This window comes from Ceratosolen solmsi, unplaced genomic scaffold (genome assembly GCF_000503995.2).
Source record: "Ceratosolen solmsi marchali unplaced genomic scaffold, CerSol_1.0 scaffold53, whole genome shotgun sequence".
In the NCBI taxonomy this organism is placed as follows: Eukaryota; Metazoa; Arthropoda; class Insecta; order Hymenoptera; family Agaonidae; genus Ceratosolen; species Ceratosolen solmsi.
Genome location: NW_011948441.1, coordinates 527,394 through 552,378, shown reverse-complemented (window position 1 = coordinate 552,378; position 24,985 = coordinate 527,394). Strand labels below are relative to the sequence as shown.

General features: G+C 24.0%; 4 protein-coding genes and 1 long non-coding RNA gene across 6 annotated transcripts; 2 read left to right on the top strand and 3 right to left on the bottom strand.

The window, feature by feature from the left end:
• Positions 1-668: 668 nt before the first annotated feature.
• LOC105365723 (enkurin) lies at positions 669-3,173 on the bottom strand. Its single transcript, XM_011503955.1, has 4 exons — positions 3,088-3,173; positions 1,218-1,635; positions 926-1,081; positions 669-857 (listed from the first exon to the last, which is right to left on the bottom strand). The coding sequence occupies exons 1-4, from the start codon at positions 3,168-3,170 to the stop codon at positions 669-671; spliced, it is 846 nt and encodes a 281-aa protein (XP_011502257.1). The 5' UTR covers positions 3,171-3,173.
• A 1,413-nt stretch (positions 3,174-4,586) lies between these two features.
• Positions 4,587-7,770, bottom strand: LOC105365651 (uncharacterized). Of its 2 annotated transcripts, none has more exons than XM_011503868.1 (4): positions 7,715-7,770; positions 6,885-7,060; positions 5,867-6,809; positions 4,587-5,802 (listed from the first exon to the last, which is right to left on the bottom strand). In XM_011503868.1, the coding sequence occupies exons 2-4, from the start codon at positions 7,002-7,004 to the stop codon at positions 4,757-4,759; spliced, it is 2,109 nt and encodes a 702-aa protein (XP_011502170.1). In that variant the 5' UTR covers positions 7,005-7,060; positions 7,715-7,770; the 3' UTR covers positions 4,587-4,756. The 2 variants fall into 2 exon arrangements, with proteins under 2 accessions (XP_011502170.1, XP_011502171.1); XM_011503869.1 differs by having other exon boundaries at positions 6,885-7,057; positions 7,715-7,759.
• Positions 7,771-7,875: 105 nt separating this feature from the next.
• Positions 7,876-15,440, top strand: Fancm (FA complementation group M). Its single transcript, XM_011503954.1, has 14 exons — positions 7,876-7,952; positions 8,109-8,308; positions 8,406-8,573; positions 8,644-8,816; positions 8,895-8,984; positions 9,056-9,280; positions 9,358-9,511; positions 9,584-9,705; positions 9,780-9,899; positions 9,970-10,135; positions 10,223-10,377; positions 10,909-11,220; positions 11,553-14,066; positions 15,121-15,440. Exons 2-14 carry the CDS (start codon positions 8,122-8,124, stop codon positions 15,412-15,414), a joined length of 4,680 nt encoding a protein of 1,559 aa, XP_011502256.1. The 5' UTR covers positions 7,876-7,952; positions 8,109-8,121; the 3' UTR covers positions 15,415-15,440.
• A 2,283-nt stretch (positions 15,441-17,723) lies between these two features.
• On the bottom strand, positions 17,724-18,098 carry LOC105365649 (uncharacterized). The gene is made up of 3 exons (XR_912974.1): positions 18,018-18,098; positions 17,820-17,933; positions 17,724-17,740 (listed from the first exon to the last, which is right to left on the bottom strand). It is a non-coding gene; the product is annotated as an uncharacterized LOC105365649 (long non-coding RNA).
• LOC105365650 (lysine-specific demethylase phf2) lies at positions 17,952-24,077 on the top strand. Its single transcript, XM_011503867.1, is given in 12 exon segments — positions 17,952-18,105; positions 18,442-18,527; positions 18,599-18,877; positions 18,957-19,098; positions 19,175-19,624; positions 19,700-19,901; positions 20,165-21,119; positions 21,254-21,302; positions 21,490-21,701; positions 22,069-22,271; positions 23,328-23,580; positions 23,945-24,077. Coding segments are annotated over 12 exon segments (3,009 nt in total). The 5' UTR covers positions 17,952-18,007; the 3' UTR covers positions 24,025-24,077.
• Positions 24,078-24,985: the final 908 nt, after the last annotated feature.

Below are 24,985 nucleotides of genomic sequence, written 5' to 3'. Positions count from 1 at the left end.
AATGATTAAATATGAATCAATCACAGTTCTTACGCGCCGTAAGTATAAATATATATTTGCAAATACTTTAGTTTAAATTATTCTATTAGAAAAAAAAACAAATTATAAATAATTTAATGTTGAAAGTTCATAAATATTAATTTTATATTTTTATTTATATCCTATGTTATTTATTTATATAATTCAAATGTACTAATTATAATTTAAATTTATAAAACAAGACTGTATCATTTACATCGATTAATGACAAAATTTAAATATAGTCGTACTTATAATTTTTATAATCATATCATCATATCATTATAATTACATTAAGTAATAATATTAACTATTATTATTAATATTATTTACTACCGAATAAAAAGAACAACCGATATTAAAATGTAACTGCAAATAAGATACAAATTTATATTAAATGTCAAAAAAATATATCATTTTGTCATTTTATCATCGTAAATTTAAATTATATAATACATATTAGGTATATATTTGTAAAAAATTGTTTTAAATTTAAAATAAAAATGTTTCAAATGTTTGTGTAAAAATTTCATCAGAGTATATTACATTACTTCATGGTAAGTATGGTAATGTTTATTTGAAAGCAAGTCTATAAAAAAAAATTTAAAAAAAAAAAAAAAAAAAAAAAAAAAAAGCAGAAGTTAATTAATTTACTGTTTTATATCTGCATCATCGTAAACATAAATATATTGATGATTTTCAAGCAATTCAATGTCTTTTTCAAGCTGATTCAATTTCTGTTCTATTGTAATTTTTCTTTTAATTTTTGCTACAGTATCTATAAGAAATGGTAGACATTGAAATTGCTTCATAATTTCTGCCCATTTCTTTTTCATCTCCTAGTAAACAAAATAATAAAATTAATAGGAATATTAATTAACTTGTAATGTATCAATTAAATATTTACTTTTACTAATTTTGCTTTTTCATCTTGAGTAACATATCTACAAGATTTTCCATAGCTATGTTGTTCGTTTAATTCATCTGTTTGATCTTGACGTTTTTTATTTGGACATTTTGTAAATGACCCTTTTCTTAAATAAGTTGGCACTACACCAAAATTCTAAAATTTTTTTTTTATTATCAATCATTAATCTTTAAAAAAAAAACTTTAAATAAAACTTAAAAAAACAAATAGTAATCAATGTAAAAGATGAAAACTTTGCATTTTTCTATACGAATAGGTGCACATAACTTACCTTCTTATGAATATAAATCGGTATTAAGCCACTACGTATCAGATCGTGATTGTCACCATGTCGGGTATAGGCAAGATTCAAATTTATATGTTTTCCAGCAAAATTTTTGACATTCTCGATATTCCGTTTGCGAAAATTCAATCTACCAATTTTAAGGGGATCGTGGGGAAACTCTGGAAACTGGCCGTAGGATGTGGTTGTACGCATTTTAATGGGTGTCCACTTTGGTAGATTATGTTGATAATTCGGACGTCGGTAATGCACATGATTGACCTTTGGCTTCTCCGCGTTTAAATGATTTTTCTTCAAAAAATCTGATGGCAAGTTCAACGATACTTTCGGAACCCCGAAAGTCTTATGTTCACTTTTTGTATTAGCAATCTCGCGTTTCATTCGTTCTTTATGAATCGATTGATATCTGAATAACATCATATTTTATCGTTAATTAAACATTTTAAATCTATAAACGTAACTGCATATAAAAGCATCAAAAAGATCGTTACTTATATTATTTTACTTTAAAAAAAAATAATTATTACCAATATCTCTATAATTTCTGTTTAGAACAATAAATTTACTTCAATTAAAAATGAAAAAAATTAAATACCGCACAAGTAAATATTGTTAATAACATAGATAAATACGAATTATATTATTAAAAATGTTCTGTTTATTAATCAAATAAAACTAAACAATGACAGATAAATATATATATATATATAATAACAAAGTAACTTTAATATGATTTTATTCATACAAATAATTTCATTTAACAAAATTTAGTAAAACAGAAAGTGGTCGCACTCTTATCATTATCTAGTTATATACTTAAAAATATTTTATTCTTATCTTTAACTGGCACTCTGCTATATTTTTTAAATTCTAGATGATCCTATAATAGTTTTTATTAATCATGCCAAACCAATGCATCAATTATTATAGTATTATAAGATATAGTTTTGATCAGTTTCCCGTGCGTAAAAAGATAATTTTCAGAAACGGAAAGTTTACTTTATTGTATTTTCGTGATCGCACAAAATGTAATGATTTCCAAACGATTTGAATATTTGATACTTTGAATAATGAATGAATAAAAGTAGTTCAACTACATCTAAGTACATGGTAAAATAATAACAATAAAACTTAAAATATGGTTATGAACTTCTATTAAATTATAAAAGAAATTACGATGCTAATACACATATATTTCAATTTTAAACTGCAAATCTGTTTTAATATTTCAACAAATTTTCTAAATGTACTACAGCATTTAGTAAAGTATTTAATATAATAAATCATTAATAATAAATTAATAAATAAATTAATAAATAAATTAATAATTATTATAATAAATTAAGACGAAAAATATGAGTATATCATTAATTCAAATCAATTCTATTAATAATTAATGAACATATATATTTAACTTAAATATATACTCTTTATTTATATATTTTACTGGAATAAAATTGTTTTGAAAAGTACATTACAACCAAACAATTATTGATGTACATGGATTAAAAAGCAAATTTTTAATATCAATATAATTGAATTATTAATTCACCAAAAATTGTTTGGTGAATTTGGCAAAATTATTATAATAAGAATTAAAAAGGGTTTGAAGATGAAATATATAAATTATTTTAATGTATTATAATTAGATATTACAATTGTTTTAAATTAATTAATTGAGTAAAAAAACAATCTAAAATTAACATTTGACACTAACGAACTTATATTTTTAACAGATATTATATATCTTATATAATATATATTATATAATTATATATCCATTAACTCAAACATTGACTTTCTTCTCAATATATAATTAATTTTCAACAAATAATAGTTATAAAATGTACGTGTTTACCTTGGGCTTTTGATGAATTTCTCTTTAGGTTTTTCTATTAGGTTAATAATATTATCGTTCTTTGCATTTAAATTGATAGCCATTCTATCCATTTTTTTTTTTTTTTGTATTTCTGCTGACAAATTAGATAAAAAATTTCTGTTTACTATGTTTTCACAATCCTAATTTTATATTGTACATTTAAAAATATACAATAAGTATATTGCAAAGAACTATGTTTAAAACGAGTTAAGAAGATGTAACGATGGTTACCCGTGGCAATACGACTTATTTAGAATATATTGTTAATATTAAAACAGTTTTTAATACATTTTAATGTTTATTTAGGAACAATTAATGTAATTTTAATTATTTATATAATAAAATATTTATTCAAGATATAAATTGTATTTATTACAAAAATATTTACATAATTTCAATTTGACGAAAACATATTACAAGCTCCTATGTACAAATATACCTGAGATACGCGCTTAATTAAATTTGTGATACTTAAATAAATTACTGGATAATTCCAAATATTATTTTACACAAATATAAACCTCTAGTTATAATTAATAGGTCCATAAAGTTTCGGTCTCAAAATAAAAATTAATCTATATATTCATCTTATGTACTTAAAACCAAAACTGTTATACGTGTTTACTTTAACATTTATAAAAATATGATTAAATTATGATATAATATTTATAATAACATAATTTATATTTTATCTGTTTCAGTTTGTTATTTATGTTATGTAATTACACTATTTAGCTAACTTCAATATATCATAGAATATATTTTTTTTAAATCCTATAAAAATATATTTTATCACACTTGTTCATAAATAAATAAATATATATATATATATTCAATTGCATCTTATCGTATTCACTCATAATTAATTAATAACTATTATATCAAATAATATATTATATTTAATTAAAAAGTCTTATAATCATAATTAACATGTAAAATTTATTTATGCAATTCAATACAACAAATATTTATATGTGTTCGTAAATAATTATTCATGATTATAAATAATGATGCATAATTGCATTTAATCGAGTTTCTCTATGGAAACCAATATAAAAAAAATAAAATTTAATTGTAGATAAAATTTTTATTAAATACTTTAACTAATAGTATTTTACTTCTAAATAGTAATTTACTTCTAAAAGTGAATATCTTTTTACAAATAAAATATTATTGTACAATAAAAGTTTCTATTATTTTAACGAGTACTTAATTACTTATTAAACTTCTACTTTTTTAAAGTACTTTAATATGTACATTATTACTAAATATTATAAAAGATTTTATAATTAAATTGTACTTAAATTTATTTCAATTTTTACATTTAAAAATTATCTAATAATAATATCGATCTATACTCTATAAATATCTAAAGTATAATTTTTCTAATAATCGACTGTACTTGTATTAATAAACATTTCTACTTCTTATAAGATTCAGTTCATGTTGATATCATTAATATATCATCTCTTATTAAAATTACAATAAAATAGCTTAATAAATTTATTGTTTTTTAATATATAATACTTGCATAAATTAGTTGCCTTATTTGAGAATGAGTTTATAGTTTGATTATAGTACGCTTAATAGTTATACAAAATTCTTTATAGGTAGAAATCTAAGTATCACTTACATTATAATCCTAACCTCAATCATCTTTAGAATCTTTATTTTGTATCATTGCTACTTGTTTCTTAGACAAATTCTTCTTGGACGTTTGCAATGATAAATTTGTTAATTGATTTTTATAAATTGCTGGTAAATCACAAAATAAACATCTCACATCATTCATTTCTATATTTAAACAAGGATGAAAGATTTCTTGACAAACAACACATATACGAAATTTTATACATGTAATTTGTAAACGAGTTATAGCACATCTTGGTAATTCATGACCCATTGAACATGACGAAGCCCATGGTTCTACAATTTTATCTTTGCATAAATTGCAGTTTTCTTGTTTCATTAAATTGAACTGCTTGGTACTTTCTAAAGTTTGTTTAATGTATTGTGATAATTGAGTTTCCTCTTCATCTTCTTCTCCGGCAAACCAAATTTCTAAATGGCTTCTCAATAGATTCATAGATAATGTTTGTGTCTCATTTAAATTCTCCTGTAAAGCTAACTGATTAAGATAATTTGATGCAGAATGCAGAAAAATATAAGACTTTGCTTGTTCGATTTCCTCAGATAATTTGAAAGTATCTTCAACAAAATTTTTTTTTTTTAAATTTTCATTTATAATCATAATCCAATATGCTATACGAAGCTTATGAAGGGACAATGATTCCATGTTAAATTCAACATCAGATAAAATTTGTTGTAAATCATTATATTTCAAAGCATTGATTTTAATTAGTTCTAAACAATCCCAACAGTTTAGTAGAGATTTTTCCTGATACATAATGTCTAATGGATTCAACGATGCGACATTGAACAAACTTAAAAACCAAATAAAACTAGGATCTCGATGAATCAAATGATCATACATGGTACTTGGACTTGTTACAAGCGTAAATAATAATTTGTTTGGTGAATTAGCAAGGCCTAAATATTGAACTGGATTTTTTAATAAATCAATTTTTATTGGAATGCAAATTAGTTTTTGCTCACAATGAGACTTTTGAACTGCATAGAAATTACCATCTTGAGTAGTAATTAAAATTAAATCAGTATTTACCACAGACACTCCTATAAACAAGTGTATTTGATAAATTAAATTTAAAAGAAATTATAAAAAATTAATTTTTTTTACCTGTTATTGAAAATCCTGGACTGGAAATAAATTTTGTATTTATCATTTTCCCATGAAAATCTAAAGTAAGAATGAGGAGATACATTCCTTTTATAACAACGAGTTTTATAAACAAATCTGTTTTCTCTAAAACATGGATAAAGTCAACAGGAATATTATCTGCCTCATCATAAGATACGGAATACGATTCAAACGCTATCTCATTTTCCAATGTTTGCAGTTTAAGAGCACCAATTTGACCATTAAAAAATCCAATAATGAGAAGATAATTTTGTTGATTCAAATGTATCCAAAGTAAATTATTAATTTTAATACTTTCGTTGGTTAATTTTTTTTTTAATTTTAATTCAACATTGATTTTTACATCAATACTTATGATATCATTTATCACCCTATGAATTTTCCAAATTACAATTTCTGAGTTTCGATGTGCTGTTACTAAGTAAGCAAAACACGAATCACTAAATTCTGAATAAATAGGGCTCCAAGTAACAGTTGTAACTATTAAACGATTCAATTGCATTTTTAAACATCCAGCATCTACTTTTGTCTTTCCTTTTTCAATTTTTAATTCTTCATTAATGGCAGGAGCCCATAAACTAACAAAATCAAAGATTGAAATCCAATTTTGATCAACCTCTAAAGCTAGTTCAACTGCACCAGCCGAAGTTACAATAGCTAACAGACACTTATGAGAATGTAAAAGATTTTTTGGTGACCAAAATACATCTACAATTTCAGGGGTCATTTTTAATGCCTTAGGAAAATTAGGTGTATAATAATCATGCATAAGAAATGAATAAATATCTTCTTTTTTCCACTCGAAAATCTCATCCAATATATTCTTCATATAAATTTCTCCAGGTAGTGCCTCTGAAGTATAAATAAATGAACGAGACAATTTCAAAATTGGGTTAGTTTGCATTGGGGCTGGTATCACCTCCTATAAACAAATGATTAAATATATGCTTTTCATTCAAAATATCTAATTAAATATAAACAAAAATATATTAATTACAAATATATGAACTCCTTTTTCAGTGACAACAGATAATCGATTATCTTCAGACCATTTACAGGCGAAAGTTTTTGTAACCAGTGGACTAATAGAGCGATTATAAAATTGCTTTGCTTCCATTCTGATATAAGAGTCTGGAGTTCAATCAACATTTGCATTTACCCAATATGTAACTGCTATGAAGAAAAGACATTCAATAAATATTAACGTAATCAACAATAAATGATTATGATATTACTATAACGTCATTTAAACTAAACAAGACAAAATGAATGACACAAAATAGAAAAAAAGAACGCTAAACATCGAGGTCTGTGAACTATTTTTCTAAAATTGCACTTTTACACATTTCACTAATCCTTAAGAAGCGCAGATCTTAGCTACACTTATAACGCGATAATTTTTCTAATTTCTCATATACACCGGTAGTTTCATCAAAGAATACTCAAAAGCATTCAAAATTAAAGCACTCTTTAAAACTACATCAGCTATAACCTTTTTTATAAATAAACTACATCGTGTTCACACAATTTTCTAAATAATATTCGACAATGCAATGTAAAAATAATTTTTATTAAATAAAGAATCAATATTAAAACATTCATAACATTACGATGAATCGCTAAAATATCTAAATTAACGATATACTAATATGTCCTTAATCTTATATAAAAAAAAAAATAAAAAATGTATAAAATAATAAATTATCTAAATTGTTTAATATATCATATGAGATTAATAAAAAAACTTTCCAAAAAACACTAAACGATAAATTAAAAAATAAAATATTAGTCTATATAAAATAAAAGAAATTAATTTTTATCTAATACATTTAAAATATGTGCCTCATTACTACTTCATGTAATCCTTCAAACTGAGGTACAAGTGGTAGTGTAGTTGCATCTATGACGGATGCATTTTTAAGTTGAATTGTAGTCTATGGTATGAGTAAATGGGCCTAATACTCTACTGCGCATGCGAAAATGGCGTCTGAATATCGAAATCTCGATTTTAGGTTGTTATTGGATTATATTTAATTCACATGATGTAGAGGAATCAAAAGAGAAGGTATATATATATATATATATATATATATATATATTTTTTTTTTTTAAATTATTTTTTAAAAGTTGTTTAACAATTTTTAAATAGATATTACTGAAATTAATTAATCTGAAAATGTTAATTCAAAGCCATACAAATACTTTCTAATTTTTATTTTAGAACATATTACAGAATGACAGAAGAAAGAATACAGTCATTTTCACAAAGTAAATTAATCTCCACGGATGTCGATACTATGGGGTTTGATTTATCATCGGGCGACAAATGGATTTACCCAGAAAATTTTCCTCGAAGAGAATATCAATTTTCTATTGTACAGACTGCTTTATATAGTAATACATTAGTATGTTTACCAACAGGTATAAATTTGCTTAGATTAGTTTTTCTATTTCTAAAAAAGATGTGAGAGTATAATCGAATTTAGACCTAAATTATAATTATTTATTAATAAAACAGGTTTAGGTAAAACATTTATTGCTGCTGTTATTATGTATAATTTTTGGAGATGGTATCCCAAAGGACGAATTGTGTTTTTAGCCCCAACAAAACCACTTGTTACACAACAAATTTTTGCTTGCAATGACATAATGGGTATTCCTCATGACGAAACTATAGAACTAACTGGTAAGCTTTAATTAACCATTGCTTTATTTTTAAAAATATATTTGTTTATTAATATATATTATTAAATTAGGTACTGTTAATCGAAATAAACGTCAACAAGCTTGGAAGCAAAAGCGAGTAATTTTTGCTACACCACAAACTTTTCAAAAAGATCTTCAGAATGACTATGTGCCTCAAGAGTTAATTAAATGTGTTGTTATTGATGAAGCTCATAAGGCTTTAGGAAAACATTCTTATTGTGAAGTATGTAATCATATTTTTATTCCTTCAAATAATCTTATATATTACATGTTTATAAAAATTAATGTATATACATCATAGATCATTCGTGCATTAAATAAAAAGACTAAGTTTTTTCGAGTCCTTGCTTTATCTGCAACTCCAGGAAGTAAAATAGATCACGTTCGGCAGGTAGGTTTTCAGTAGTTTTGTTTCCATGTTATAAGTGTTAAGAGTATAAAATTGTATTTGTTTAAAATTAGGTTGTTCAAAATTTAAATATTTCTGAACTGGAATTAAGAGATGATAGTTCACCGGATATCATCCCTTATATTAATGATAGATCAATAGAAAAAGTAATTGTACGATTGAATAAACAATTAAAAACTTATAAAGAAAGATATATAAATATTATGGATCGACATGTAAGAATTTTAGTTAATTGTAAAATTCTTCAAGGCAATTTAAATAATATTTCTAAAGGAAAGGTAAGTAATGTATATTTATTTCTATATATGCTTAGTAATTATAACAAAACATAATTGTATACTATTTATTATTCCAGATATTTATGTTATTAAAACAATATGAAAATCCACCTAAGAAATCAAGTAATCATGGAATAATTTTAAAAACATTAAATATATTAATTACAATGTATCATGCTTTTGAACTTTTAATAAAACATGGATTACGAGCATTTTACAATTTTTACTCCAGTATGTAATTATTTGTTGCTTAATATTTTTAATCTTCATAACAGTTATTTATAATTAATCATTTTATTTAAGATCACTCAGATAAGTTTTGGCTTAAAGCAGAAATAGAGCTGCAAGTATTATTGGAAGATATAATAAAACACATTGGAAATTTGCCACCGGTTGAAGCATTAATCGATGGAAATATTTCAAATGTTAGTTTTTCCTTTATTATATTTACAATGAAACCATTATTATACTCATTGATTAATAAATGATTTGTCTTTAGATACCTGATAATATTATATTTGGACATGATAAATTTTATAAACTTTGCGATTTATTGGTGGAACATTTTAAATCCTTTTCTGAACAGAAACAGAGTACTAGAGCCATTGTATTTGTTGAAGTATATAGTATTTTACAATAAAAATGTAGCTCGATATAAATCAAATATTTTAATCAATAATTTCTTTCAGTACAGAGATATTGTTAATGAAGCCTATGTTTTATTATTGCAAAAGAAACCATTAATTCGTCCACAAATGTTCATAGGTAGAGCAGGATTCAATCAGAAACAACAATCTGCAGCTCTCGAAGATTTTAGAAATAATAAAGTTAATGTTCTAATTTCAACGTCAGTTGGTAAAATTATATTTCAATATAAATTAATAATAGAAATAATTTGTGAATGATTGATGCTTTGCCAAACATGCATATTTTTCTCAATAGGTGAAGAAGGCTTAGATGTTGGAGAAGTCGATTTAATTGTTTGTTTTGATATTTCATCTAGTACTCCTATAAGACTTGTTCAAAGAATGGGTCGAACAGGTAGAAAACGAAAAGGACGTGTAGTAGTTTTATTAACTGAAGGACAGGAAGAAGTGGTAAATTTACTATATTTCTCTAATTATATGAGTTTCCATATTTATCAACTTTTATCATTTAGTGCATTTATTAATATTCATACACTTCGTTATAAAATTATAATTCATTTGAAAAATTATTTAATATTTTAAATATTAAATATTTCAAATATTAAACTAAATTAGTTACAAAAAATTAAAATAAAAATTGAACATGTATTGATTAATAAACTTACATAGTTTTATGGAATTGAATAGATTTTTTAAATACATTTATTAATACGCATTTAGCGATCTAAATTGTTAATAATTTCTTATATATTTTGATAAAATCTTGAAATTGTTTATTGTTAAAATTTTAATTAGTAAAAATTCTATCATCAAAAAATTGATTATATTAACAATAAAAATATTCTATTTCTATTATTATTATTATATTTATTATTATTATTAATTTGTAATTATTGTATTAATATTTTTAAGAATTAATTATTTAAGGTCTTGGAAATAATTTAAAATATATTCATCGAATTTAATTAAATTAATTTACAGACTTTTTCTCAAGCCTTAACAAAAAAGAATTCGTTAAATACTAAGATATTACAGTCCAGTAACATTACATCGTCATTGTATGAATCAAATTCTCGAATGGTACCTGCTTATATTAATCCTCAATGTCTTCCTATATTTATTAAAGTTCAGCCAAAGCAACACATTACGAGTAAAAAAGTGAAACAATCGATTGAAAAAAAATCAAAAAAATATAAAAACAATTCTATTCCTTTGTACGATAATGATATAGCATCATCATCATCATCATCATCAAAAACAAATTTAAACACTAAATCTTATACAAATACACAGGTACATATCCTTTATTTATTCTTTTACATGTATAAAATAAGCATAATTACATCTAAAATATTTTGATATCGAATCCCTATAAATAATATCAAATAAAAATTCATTTGTGGATGTTGAAACTTTTTAATTAATTAAATTTTTATTATAATTTTTTTTGTATGTCACTTAAAATAAAAATAGTACAAATATACAAATTGTATATACAATTTATTAATACAATTTATTAAATTTTATTATTAATGTTTCAAATTTGAGTGTTTTTAACAAGCTAAAGCTATACCAAAATTCAAGCTTAATCTATGTAAAACAACTTATAAAATAAAATATTGCAGTCGACGATGATGAAGTTTCTCTCTGATCAACGTCAAGAGAAGCCGCTATCTACTAGGAATTATGAAAGTGACTCTGGTATCCTCTCAGAAGAATTGCATGTTATTCAAAATAAAACAAATATAGAAAATTCCTACACTGTAATAAAACCTGAAGAAGTTAAACTTATTACTTCGGATAGTCATTCTGTAGAATTTTTAACTCTTTGTACTATGAAAAAATCTGAACACGTTACACAAACTCATAATATAATAAATATTGATAAGGCATGGGTACCCACTCGTTCATCTCATGATATATTTCATGATTTTCATGTTCCGACGTTAGATACGCTTAATTGTATCGAAGGCTTAACTTTTTACAATAAATCGTTTGAAAACGAACTCACATCGGTAACAATTAAATCGTTACCTAATTTTAACACGAATGAACAAAATATGAGAAGTGATATAAAATTTAACGAGTTTGAGGATTCTTTATTTAATGAGTGTGTACATGCAAAAATAGATCAAAAAACAAATTTAAACATACAAGAAAAAATTGGTATAGACGAATTTGATTTATTAAACAGCGATTGTTCTACTACAAAATTGAACAAAATTGAAACATTAGAAAAAACTAAGTCAATAAGTAAAAGCGTTGAAATATTTACTTCTGATTTTTTTGAAGATGACTGTTTTACTTTTAATTCCAAAAACTATCTCCCCGAAAATGATTTGAAAAAAGATTCAAAAGACCAAGATAAAATTAATTCCTTTACGACTACATGCGAGGCGGCAAAAGAATATCAATATTTATCTCAAGAACCAATAGAAAGTGCGACTGTTGAAGTGGATTTCCAAAATATTCTTGATGAATGTACCGAATCGGAGGAATCGGAATCTCAAACTCTGATTAACAGTCAATTTGAACAAGCAAATATTTTTGACGAATTATTAAACGGAACTTCTTCGGATACCGATATCTTCAATTTCAGTGAGGATGACGATAATATTAATAATATACCAACAGTTATAAATAAAAATACAATTAAAAATTCATCGAAATCTACAATAAAAAGAAGTGCCAGTAGTAGCCCCTGTCGAGAATCGATTAAGAAAAAGCAAAAAATTTCTGATATTGATTCATCTGACAGTGAAAGTACTGATATTCCAGGTACTCCACAAAAAAGTAAAGAAATAAAATTAAACTTCGATAACGATAATAATATTGAAAAATTAATTGTAAATAATGACTATTTAGATTCCGATCAAGACCTTTTCGATGATCTTGATTTTGATACACAGTTTAGCTTTACTTCAATAAATGGAAAAGTACCTTCTGAAAATGAAACAAATCATATTATTATTCAAAGTGGTGAAAAAGATAAAAAGTCAATTAATGCAGAATATAATCAAGGACTGTTTGATGAAAATCTAAAAAAATCTTCCGTCATTAAAAAAGAAGAAAATGTACATTTAATTCGAGAAAAGATTAAAGATGAAAATAAAGAAATCAAGAAGGACTTTAATAAAGATAGTGAATTATTGCTTCGCGAAATGAGTTTATTCGATAAAAAAATTGCGTTAAATGACATTGAAAAAGAAGATAAAAATAAAAATAAACGTTTATTTAATGATCGAAAGGATAATCTATTCGCTTCTAAAAAACCAAGTATTATGGATTTAAGTGATCTCAACTTGAGTGATTGGAATGACGATTTCAATCTTGTAAAAAAAGAATCTTCGTTTTCTAATATCTTCCAAGTTAATACGACAAAAGAAATAAAAAACGTGCAACTTAAAGTAGCATATAATCGTAATTTTTCATCGACTTCAAATGAAACGTTCGATTTTCCAGTAAATTCGAATCTTAAGAGGCTAACATCTAAATCTTTGTCAGATAATAAAAAATTGAATTCTCTTAATTTAGATGATAAAAATGAAATTTTCAATGTTCAGAATATCAAATCATCGAAGTTAAATTTATTGAGTTTAAAAAAGAACGTAAATGATAATGTTAACAAAGATGAAGATTGTTTTATTATACCTCAAGATGAAATAAATGCAAATTGTGAACTTAAAATGTCTGAATTTACCGCATTGAATGTGATCGAACATAAATATAATAATAAAGAAAATAAGCTGCCGAGTGCAAGCGATCATTATAAAAAAGAAAACGGTATAAGTCCGCAATTTCAAAATAATATCGTAGAAAATAATATGCAGAATAATAATAAACATAAAACAAAGGCAAAAAAATTGAGAAATGTATTCATTGATAATGAAGCGGTTGTTAGCACAAGTGATGAAAGTCTAGATGAAAGTTCTGGAGACGAGGATAAAGATTTGACAGATTTCATCAGTTATTCACAAGAACAAATAGATACAACGGATATGAGAGCTCATTATTTACAAACTTTGAATAAAAGCCCGATAAAAGCTGGAGGTTTCGTATTCAAACCTTTAAAAAACGTGGCGCCGGATTGCGAAATTTATTCTCAGGTGCCATCACAAGCCGATAATTCTTATGTAAATGTAAGTATTTAAAATATAAAATTATTATAAAATATATATAAAAGTATATATAAATATAATTATTTATAATAAATTGTAGTTATAATAGTTTAAATCAACTTTTTTCATACATTTTATTTCTTATTATTTATGACAATGAATTTATTGAATCTTTAAAACATTTTATTATATTTATCAAAATTTATTAAACAGTTTTTCATTTTTATCATTACATTTATTTTAAAAAAAAACGAAATTTTTTATGATTATATTAATTTAAACCAATATATTCATGACCATTTTTTAATAAATATTTTAATAAAGAATAAAATCGCTTGCATCCATATGTATATATAAACGTGCCAGTGTACTGTACGATAATTATTATAAAAGATTTCATTTTATAAAATGTATGTATTAAAATTTATTGTCCTTATATATTCATATTCGACATATAACGTAGATCATTTGATAAATGAAATGTAAATTTCTATATTTTTACTCATATGATTAATATTTGTTTTAACAACATTTATTGAATATAATCTGCTATTATGAAGTATTTGCATTAAATTGAACTATGTGTATTCATTGCAAATATCATTGCTATTATTATATAGAAAAATAGAAACAAAGTACAAATCTCGATATTTATGGCGTAGCCATATGGATATTTGCACATTTTTATTAAGTAATATAAAATTAATGCCTAATTGAAATAAATTATTAAGAAAATTAGAAATATTTTTTTAATTTCTGATCGTCTTTGTTCTTACATTATAATTTTGACATATGATGGGCTTGATATCCAAATGCCTCTAACAAAACTTTACAAAGAATGAAATATGAGACCGACAAGTGACAGACACTTTTGTATATCAATATAATCAATCAATACCATACCTCATGACATTATTAATGTATATAATCAATAATGAAAAAGTGTATGAGTTTATTCGTCCTATATTAAATATATCTATTGAAAAATATTTAAATTTATATAAAAGAAATATTTAAACAATGCGAATAACAATTATTTTGAATATTATTATGAATAAATATTGCTTTTTATTAGGATTCATTTTGCGTTGGGGATGAGACATACTTTGATGATTACAGCAGTGATAAAATTGCTAATAATTCTGTATTAGAAGATATTGAAATTCATTTAGAAAACGAAAGAAAAAAAGCCAAAAAAAAGAGGAGATTAAAATTAAAAGGTTTAAATAATAGTAGAAAGCAAATATGCAGCAAAAAACTTTTAATAAATAATAGAGATAGTGATAGTAGTAGTAGTGAAGATGAAACTGAAGCTTTACGAAATGAAGTTATGGAAGAATCCTTACTATTAAAGCAATTTAAAAAATAAACTAATATACATATTATATTATTTGAAGAAAGTGAAATGTAAATAAGAATTTGGTAAACTTTTTACTCTCTAAAATATATTTTAGAACGAATATTTAATTGTGAATTTAAAAAGCTTGATAAATTAAATTCATAAGATTCAAAATTAAAAGAATTACAACATTGTATTAATTATTGAATGAATGTATTTTTGTATTGAAAGTTTATTAATGTTTAATTATTCAATTATTTTATGTTTTATGCATTTTTTTAAAGCATAGTTTCTTTTAATTTAAAATTTATAAAAAATGCTTATAATATAATATTATACAACAGCCGGTGATTATACAACTTTATTTCTTATTTAAACTGTGATATATTATTGTAATTAATGTATAAAAGTATATATTGTTATTTTATGACTGTATTGTAAATAAATTATATTTTAAAATACATATTGTGTTTATATTGTGATATAAAAATTATTTCTATTACATCATAAATTTATGTGGTTTGCATTGTTAGTTTTTATCAGAAGAATAATACTGTATTTTGAATTCATTTTCGATACAGAGGGTAATAATAATTATTTGTATTTTCAGGTACATAATAGTTTTATAAAAATGTAAAATTGTGTATTTTAATTTTAAATTAAAATACATTTTGATGCTATTCAATTTTTAAATAATCGGTATTACAATATAGCCCATTCAAGAATATTCGTAAAGTAGTTATTTACATTATAAACTTTTAGAGCATTTGTAATTGTAAAATTACATTTAACCGTATATTAATTACAATTAACATTTGTATAAATAATAAAGTATGCATTTTGTTATATCGGATGTTTTTTCGTCAAATTTAAATTTTTTATTTTGTGAAAAAAATGAATATATAATGTAAATTAATAAAAGTTTAATTATAGAAAAGATAGTACAAAAAGCAATGAAAATTCTGAATTTTGATAATAAAGTACGGACATAATTTGTCAGTCATTGCTTCTAATATAATTGTCTGAAAAAATGATAGAAATATTTTACGTGAATCTTCAATGAATAATTTATTTATTATATATTAAACTAATATTTAATAATATATAATATAATAAATTAAGACAATTTATATTATTTCTATTTGAATAAATACTATACGAAAACAAATATAAGATAATCATGAAATTAATATAGAAAAATCAATGAAAAATAATATGAATAGTTTCATTGTATCTACTTTAGGCATTATAATTATATTTGAAAAGTACGCTAAAAAGTAATTGATGTAATTGTACAATTAAAATATTGCGAAACCTGTCAATTTTCAAATAAAAAATCAAATGCAAAACTGTAATTTAAAATATAAGACAAATATGAAAACAAATACGGAATTTATTACAAGAGAACTGTCGATAAAATAAAGATTACATTAAATATACATACCTTTATTCTGAAATACAGAGAATTTGTATAAAAAATATGTAAATATTTTAATTACAATTATATTTATTAGGATGCTTTGTATTTATTAAAAATTATGTTATTTTATTATGAATTAACAATGGATAAGTTATAAATACAAAATTAAAGCTATAAATAAATCACATACTTTTATGTGAGTTTTACTAGCAAATTTATAAATTATTTAATAATGTTTTTAAATTATTGCATAAATAATTCATGTACAAAATATTGATAAAAATTTCAATACAACTGTTTAATAGACATTTGAATAAGGTTGCCTAGAAAATTAAATATTGTATATTATATTACATTGCAAATAATTTATTTTTAAACTTTATTGCAAATATTTATATATATATATATATATATATATATGAATATTTAATCAAATTACTTATACTGTAAATCATTGCTAACTAATATTAAACCGTTAAATATTTGTACAATAAATTAGTCATATCTAATATATTAACAATCCATTAAAATTTTATATGAACATTACTAGTCACAATTGAAGATATTTGAATTTATACTTTAATCTTCTATTTATGTTTTTATTATCATTTTATATGCATTGGGTTAAGTTAGAAACTCAAATATTAATATAATTAAAAAGCTCTATTTGAATAACGTATATTATTAAAGTTAAACATTAAAATATATAATTTTTTTTTTTATTATATACGAATAACCATTTTAATAATTAAAATTGAATAAAATAACTTTAATCGTTGTATGAACGTTGAATAAAATTTATAGTAAATTTTATTATAAACACGTATTAAATGAGAATAAAAATTAATACATAACAGTAAAAATACATGAACTCCTGTGTGCAGATAAGATTTTTATTGTTGGTACTTCGTCTTCTTCATATGTTTGTCGCTTAATCTATGAATAAATACAAAAGAACTTAGGACAAAATCCGCTAGGTGTATCATAATATAAACTCATTCAACTTTTTACTTACTTTTGTTCTACGTTAGCCATGATTTCTCGTCTCAACTCATTTTGTCGATCCATCAACTGCATTTCATGCATAATTATTACGTCTATGGTGACGTTTATTAGGCGTTAGGCGTTGCTGCCGATTTTTTTTTGATAATCCATATAAAGACAGTTTACATTACATTTTACTGTGCATTTTAATATTATAAAATGGATTTACCATCAACTAATTGTTTATGCGGTGATCCCTTTGATGCTGATCAATTTATGATACAATGCAATATTTGTAAATCGTGGTTTCATGGAAGGTATGTATTCGGTCATCACTAGTTCCTACTTCAGGTGCTTTTGATATGTTTTACATATTCTGCCTTAACATTTTTTTAAACTAACTTTTATTAATTATATTGGTTAATTTTATAGGAATTCTTTCTATACATATATTATTAAGCATTAACTATTAGGTGTATGGGATGTTTTGTTATTGTAAACATAACCTGTGTTAATAACGTAGCTTTTATCTAACATTTACTATTTATTTAATCACTACTTTACAATTATTTCATAACTTAACCAATATTGTACAATTTTGTTTATTTTATCGTATATATATAACAAAAATAAAAAAATTTGTATTTCTAAAGGTGTGTAGCAATTAAAGAATACATGGCAACAGAAATAAATAAATTCCATTGCCCTAGATGTGAAGAAAGTCATGGTCCTTCTCTGAGTAAGTTATATAGATAATACATATAATTCAAAACAATATTTATTCATATCAATACACGTGTTTATTTATAGTGAAAGTAAAAATAAATTGGCATCGTCATGATTATTCTGAAATGCAAGCAGATGCAAAACCTGTTCAAACAGGTACATCAGTTTTTATCAGAGAATTGAAGTCTAGGCATTTTCATAAAGCCGATGATATTGTTAAACATTTAAGAGGTCAACAGCTAACGATGCAGTATTTACAAACTAATGGTTTTGACATACCCATTATTGTAGACAGTAAGGATGGTCTTGATATGATTGTACCACCACCAAATTTTAGTCTTTATGACATTGAAAGTTATATTGGTAATTTTATATAAAATTTATTTTTATTATAATATAAGCTAGATTAATATACACAATTAAGTAACATTAACATTTTAAGGAGGCGATCGTGAAATGGATGTTATTGATGTGACAAGGCAAAATAATGTTCGAATGAAATTAAGAGAATTTGTTGAATATTACAACGATCCTTATCGATCTAGAATTCTTAATGTTATTAGTTTAGAATTTACAAATACTGGGTATATAATTGTTTGTAATTTTGGATAATTAATAATTCGTTAGTTCGTAATTATTTTAAACAAATAAAATTTACAGTCTCTCACCCTTGGTCGAAGCACCATATATTGCACGTAAACTTGACTGGATAAATTATGTTTGGCCTCGTGATTGGCCTGAAAATAATGAACTAAAAAAACCTGAAGTACAAAAGTATTGCCTCATGGGTGTGAAAGATAGTTTTACAGACTTTCATATTGATTTTGGTGGAACATCTGTGTGGTATCATGTTTTAAGAGGAGAAAAAATTTTTTACCTTATCAAGCCTACACCAGCAAATTTACATTTATATCAGCAGTGGATGTGTAGTTCTACACAAAGTGAAACTTTTTTTGGAGATCAAGTCGATGCTTGTTATAAATGTATTTTAAAACAAGGACAAACAATGTTGATACCAACAGGTTGGATTCATGCTGTTTTAACACCTGTAGACTCTTTGGTATTTGGAGGTAATTTTGTACATAGCCTCAACATCCCAATGCAAATACAGTATGTATAAATTTTATTTTAAATTTGATTTTGTAAATAACACAAAATTTCAGAAACGATAATTTGTTTGTATAGAATCTATGAAATAGAACGAAAAATGAAAACTCCAGCAAAGTTTCAATATCCTGGTTTTGAAACAATCAACTGGTTTGCAGCAAAACGTTTATTGAAAGAATTAAAAGATCTTAATTGTGAAGAAAAAAAATGTCCACCTTACTTTTTACAAGGTGTTAAGGCTTTATTAAGTATACTTAAACAATGGAATACAGATAAGGATGTAAGCAATTTTCTATATTTAATTTTTCAATTTTACTTGCCATTACTCACATTTGTAACTTTTACAAAAAAGTCAATTAACATTTTAAGTGAAATAATTAAATATTTGATCCTAAAATAAGAATAATAAATGGAGTTCAATTTTTTTATAATGTTACACATAATTAACAATAATTAATTTCTTATTTATATATAATGTGAATGTAATAATGTAATATACAATTTATAGATACATAAAAAAGGTTATGCTTAATTTTATTTTAGTATAGCATGCTAAGCAGAGCACAGATACCTGAAACAATTAGTAGTCAAAAATTACTAAAAGATCTTAGTAAGGAAATTAGGCATGCAGAAAGATTTTTGATTGCGCTTAATCCACCAAAACCAGAACGCGAAAGTAAAAGAAAGAAAAAAAAGCCGTTTAATAAAGATTTTGTAGATTTTAATGTAGCTGATAAAGCATCGGATACCTCAAAAACTAAAGCTTCAGCGAAAGAACAACTGATTAAGAAGGAAACAATAGTGAATAGTAAGGGACTTACAAATAGACCTCCGTTGAAACTAACATTACCAAAGCCACCAATTTTCCCTTATGTCAAAGGTGAAGCAAAAAATGATTTATCATCTCCTAACATTTCAACAACTGTTAAAAAAATAAAAACACTTAGTCCCAAAGCTCCTACTGTTAAGAAATCAAATGTTAATAAGACTAGTAATGCTAGTAAAATTTCTAATGTGAAAAAAGTACCAAATACTAAAAAAACCTCCAGTTTCAAGAAAGTTTCTGGAGAGAATAAGAAAGTATCAAAACCTGGAAAGCAGAGTCCAACTGTTATTAGATTTAAATTAGGGGATAAAGAGGTAATAAGACGTACAAAAGATAAAGGAAATAATATTTACGGAAATTTTACCTTGGATCACGCAGTGGAGACAAGAAAGGAATTGACATGGAAGCAAACAACCTCAGTATATGATTTTCACGATGGTAGCAACGAAAGCGATCATAGTGGATTTACGATCGATGAAGCACCTAAAAAAAAGAAAGTTCAAAAATCAGTAAGCAATCCGAAAAAACTTAAAACCAAATTATACAATAATGAATTGGATAAGCTAAACAATACTCCCAAGAATGGAATTGAAGAATTGCTCAAGGCTTCTGTATATACACTAGGTACAAGTGGATCAAAAACAGATGTCATGTAAGTTTTCCCACATGACTGTAGAAATAGTTTTACGAACTGTAAATATTTCTTGATAATCTTTGTTATTAATTCAATATATTAAATTATGTTTCTAGACCAATGGTAGCTCCTTCGTTAGCTTCTTCCATAGCTCCTACGGTAACTCCTTCAGTAGTTCCTTCAGTAGTAAATTTTATTCAACCAGCATCCGTCTCCACGGGGTTAGTAACTATTAATGATTAATATTGCTTACGATTGTTATTTATTATAATAAAAATATTAATTGTAAGGTAAGCATTGGTAAGATACATTAAATTATTAACTAGTTTTTATAAGATTTTTTAAAGGACGCCATACAGATACAATTTGTTTCTGGTGTCTTAGTATTTATAAATTGAAAACGGTTAGTTCTGACAGGGCTTCACCATCTACAAGGGATGCTATTGCTGGGATGTTATCATTCAGTGCACAATGTTATTCAACTACCTCTGACACACCTCAAAAATCAACAAAATCAGTAAAACCTAAACCTGTTGTCGAACAGCATGAAAATGATGACGGAGTTGACGATGACCTTTTAATAGAAAACATTGATAAAGTTCATCAAGATGATGACTTTAGTAAGTGAATTCAAATCTTCAAAATCGTAATATTAATCAATCACTATTATAATAGATCGTAAATTATTATTTTACTTTCAATGTACTCGCTCTTATTGTTCACTCTTATTTATTGTATATTAAATTATTTACACATGAAATTTTAACATTTTCATCAACCTATTTAAAATGTATATATTTTCAATAAACATACTAGTTATTATGAAAATTAATATAATTTGAAGTACAACTGTACTTCCTTTATTGAAAATGCATTCGATTGCATTTTTAGAAGTACGTCTAGCATGTAATTTAAAGAATACAAAGGAATAAAATTAATCAAATAAATGTAATTTATTTCTATTTACTATATTTACTATATTTTCAGTTTATCCAGCTTTGGACGTGTCAGATGAGGACGAGTTCATGTTTAAGTCTAAGAGTAAAAAAGAAGAAGATGAAGCCTGGAATCCGAAGGCTAGGGTTGGCCCACTTTTGCCCAAAACAAATCGACCAGCACGAGAAGGTACGAAGAAAACCTCCGTAGAGAAAGGCCTCGAAGCCGCTGCGAAGAAGCGAGCAAAACAACCTGTAAGTATAATAAATGTTAATGACATCGCTGTTAATTTCATGCAATGACGATACTTATATTATTGCAATGTTATTCTTATATCGAGCTTTACTTAATTATGACTAAACATATAATACCATGTAAAATTTTAAATATATTATTTTAGAAATTTTAATGTATAATAATTTGTTTGTGTGAAAAAAATTAATAACAAAAGTTAATTTATATTTGAAAATATGACTTGAAATAATAAAAGATATTGTGAAATATAAAACTTTCTAAAAATTGACAAATGAACAAACAAGATATTGTTTTGCTTATATTATCATTACATTATTTCATGAATAATTTTTAAAACTAATTTTTATTCATAAAAGCTCATTATTAGCTGTGTTTGATTAAAATTATATATTAAGTGTATAATTTAGATCATTTTTATCGTATATAATTCTAAAACGGGACTTTGCTGAAATTAAAATAATTTTCATGTAAATAATTCAATGAGATTCCATATATTTCTAATAATTAGAAGAACTAATTTGAAATTCAAATACACTAAAATTGAGAGGCGTATTTATCAACCGAGTAATATAATTAATTTAATTTAATATTAAAGAAATAAACTCAATCTTATTATGACATAGTTAAATATATATTCCTCTTCTAGGTAAAAATAAATAAAAATTTTCTTAATAATTTACGCAATAAAAAGTTATTAAATAATAATATTAAATAATTGAACTTCATCATACTACTAAATATTTTATAAGAAAAGAAAAAGAAAAAGTGATTTAATTTTATACTTATCGAGTAAGGTATTTTTAACAATCTACTTATATTAATCATATATACATCCAAGAACATTATAGCAACAGCTCCTGATACTGCCAAATAGAAGCATTTTTAATTATACAATGTAAAAAATAATCATGTTTAATTCCATTCAATCAGTTAATTTTATATTATGTAAATAAGTTATCAATAAATATAAATATAAATAATAATTCCAATTTAAGTTTTATTCCAATTTTATTAGTTTTATTATAATAATTATAATTACTTATTTCATTTATCAGGGTACTACTAAACGAACGTATAAAAAGAAACGAAAAGATCCATTGGTAGTCTCAACAGTGGTTACAACAACATCACCAACATTAACGGTAGCAGGACCTACAACAACATTATCAAATACATTAAGTGTAGTTTCAGATTCTATTGTTTCACCTGAGCATATAATCAAACTCACTCCAAGTTATACATCTATTTTAACCAGTCCAAATAGATTGAAGGATGTGAAAGCTAAGTTGGCAGCACCGATTCCAGTTGGTGAGTTTAAATTGCTTGGTTATTTATTATTTATTAATATATTGGACGTATTTTCATAGTTCTCTAAAGAAACGCGTATGCTAAACTTAATTGCACGTAATTTAAAAAAATTGCAAGAATAAATCATTTGAAAATGATTGTATTACTAATGAATGACTAAAATTAATTATATTAAATGTTTTCTTAATCATAGTAACCTATTCAGTTATAATTCTTTATAAATCAAAACTTATTTATTAATTCAATTATTAAGAAATATATTTTCGATATGGAAATAGTATTTTATATAAAAACAACAAAAAGAAAAAATAGATTTTTTTATGTTTATAAATGTAAATTAATTTTCAAAATATTTTATTTATAGAACGAAAACCGAAAAAAGGAATGAAGACTGCAAAACAACGATTAGGAAAAATTCTCAAGATACACAAGATGTTGTATTAAAATGTAGGAAGACAAACAAATTTAAAATTCTATATTAGAAATTTCATACAATTGTACAGAATAATTATAAAGTATATAAATTGAAATGTAAATACAAATACAGATTTTGTAGAAGAATTTCAGCCATTTTAGCTATTCAAATAGGTTTGATACGTATGATAATTGCTTTCTCACATTATCACTAAATGCAAAAAACATTAAGATATTTCTCATTAGTTACAATAAATTTACATTAATGTTTACTGTGTTTTGTAAAGCACAATATTAATATAATTTTTCATATCAATAATATATAAGTATAATAAGTTATAGTCATAATAATCTTATTTGTAATTTAAGTAGACCTTTAAAAAAATATTTGTATATTACTCACTGTAAATTGAATTATTAAGACTTTTACCATATTGTACAAAGTTGCCTAGAAATAAGACACAAATCTCAAAGATTTTCTATTGTAGTTTTTAGTTGGCACTTTAAACGAGGCTATATAGATACTAAATTGCTTTTGTACATAATTAGCTTATGTATTCTTTATCAATTGTATGAATTTACATTGTTAATAGATAACTAATAATGAATTTTACATAATGTTCTTATATTTAAATTTCATACATTGAAAAAAAAAAAAATTTACTTTTTTTTAAATATATTAATTTAAAAGTAATGATAATAATAATTTCTTCTAATTATATTATACACATATTTCGTTGTATTTTCTTCACTTAAAAAATATATTTTATAATTTCTTCGAATAGTTTCTACGGCTTTGAGAAAACTCAAATCAGTATTATTGTAGCCTTAGAAATTCGAATTCATTATTAATAATTAAAAATGAATAAAAACAATCCATTTTTAATTTCTCAATGATTGAATTGTTAAGAGTGAATTTCAAATCAAATTTGAAAATAAAATGAAGAGCACTGTTTAAAATCAAATAATACATAAGTACAAACAAACTCGA

Excerpts from the sequence above, each read along its gene's own strand:
- LOC105365723 (XM_011503955.1), bottom strand. The coding sequence starts at position 3,170 with ATGGCTATCAATTTAAATGCAAAGAACGATAATATTATTAACCTAATA. Across the intron at positions 1,636-3,087 it reads AAATTCATCAAAAGCCCAAG|ATATCAATCGATTCATAAAG; the intron begins GTAAACACGTAC and ends GATGTTATTCAG. Across the intron at positions 1,082-1,217 it reads CGATTTATATTCATAAGAAG|AATTTTGGTGTAGTGCCAAC; the intron begins GTAAGTTATGTG and ends AAAAAATTTTAG.
- LOC105365651 (XM_011503868.1), bottom strand. The coding sequence starts at position 7,004 with ATGGAAGCAAAGCAATTTTATAATCGCTCTATTAGTCCACTGGTTACA. Across the intron at positions 6,810-6,884 it reads AAAAAGGAGTTCATATATTT|GAGGTGATACCAGCCCCAAT; the intron begins GTAATTAATATA and ends ATTTGTTTATAG. Across the intron at positions 5,803-5,866 it reads TCCAGGATTTTCAATAACAG|GAGTGTCTGTGGTAAATACT; the intron begins GTAAAAAAAATT and ends ACTTGTTTATAG.
- Fancm (XM_011503954.1), top strand. The coding sequence starts at position 8,122 with ATGACAGAAGAAAGAATACAGTCATTTTCACAAAGTAAATTAATCTCC. Across the intron at positions 9,900-9,969 it reads GAGCCATTGTATTTGTTGAA|TACAGAGATATTGTTAATGA; the intron begins GTATATAGTATT and ends AATTTCTTTCAG. Across the intron at positions 10,136-10,222 it reads TCTAATTTCAACGTCAGTTG|GTGAAGAAGGCTTAGATGTT; the intron begins GTAAAATTATAT and ends TTTTCTCAATAG.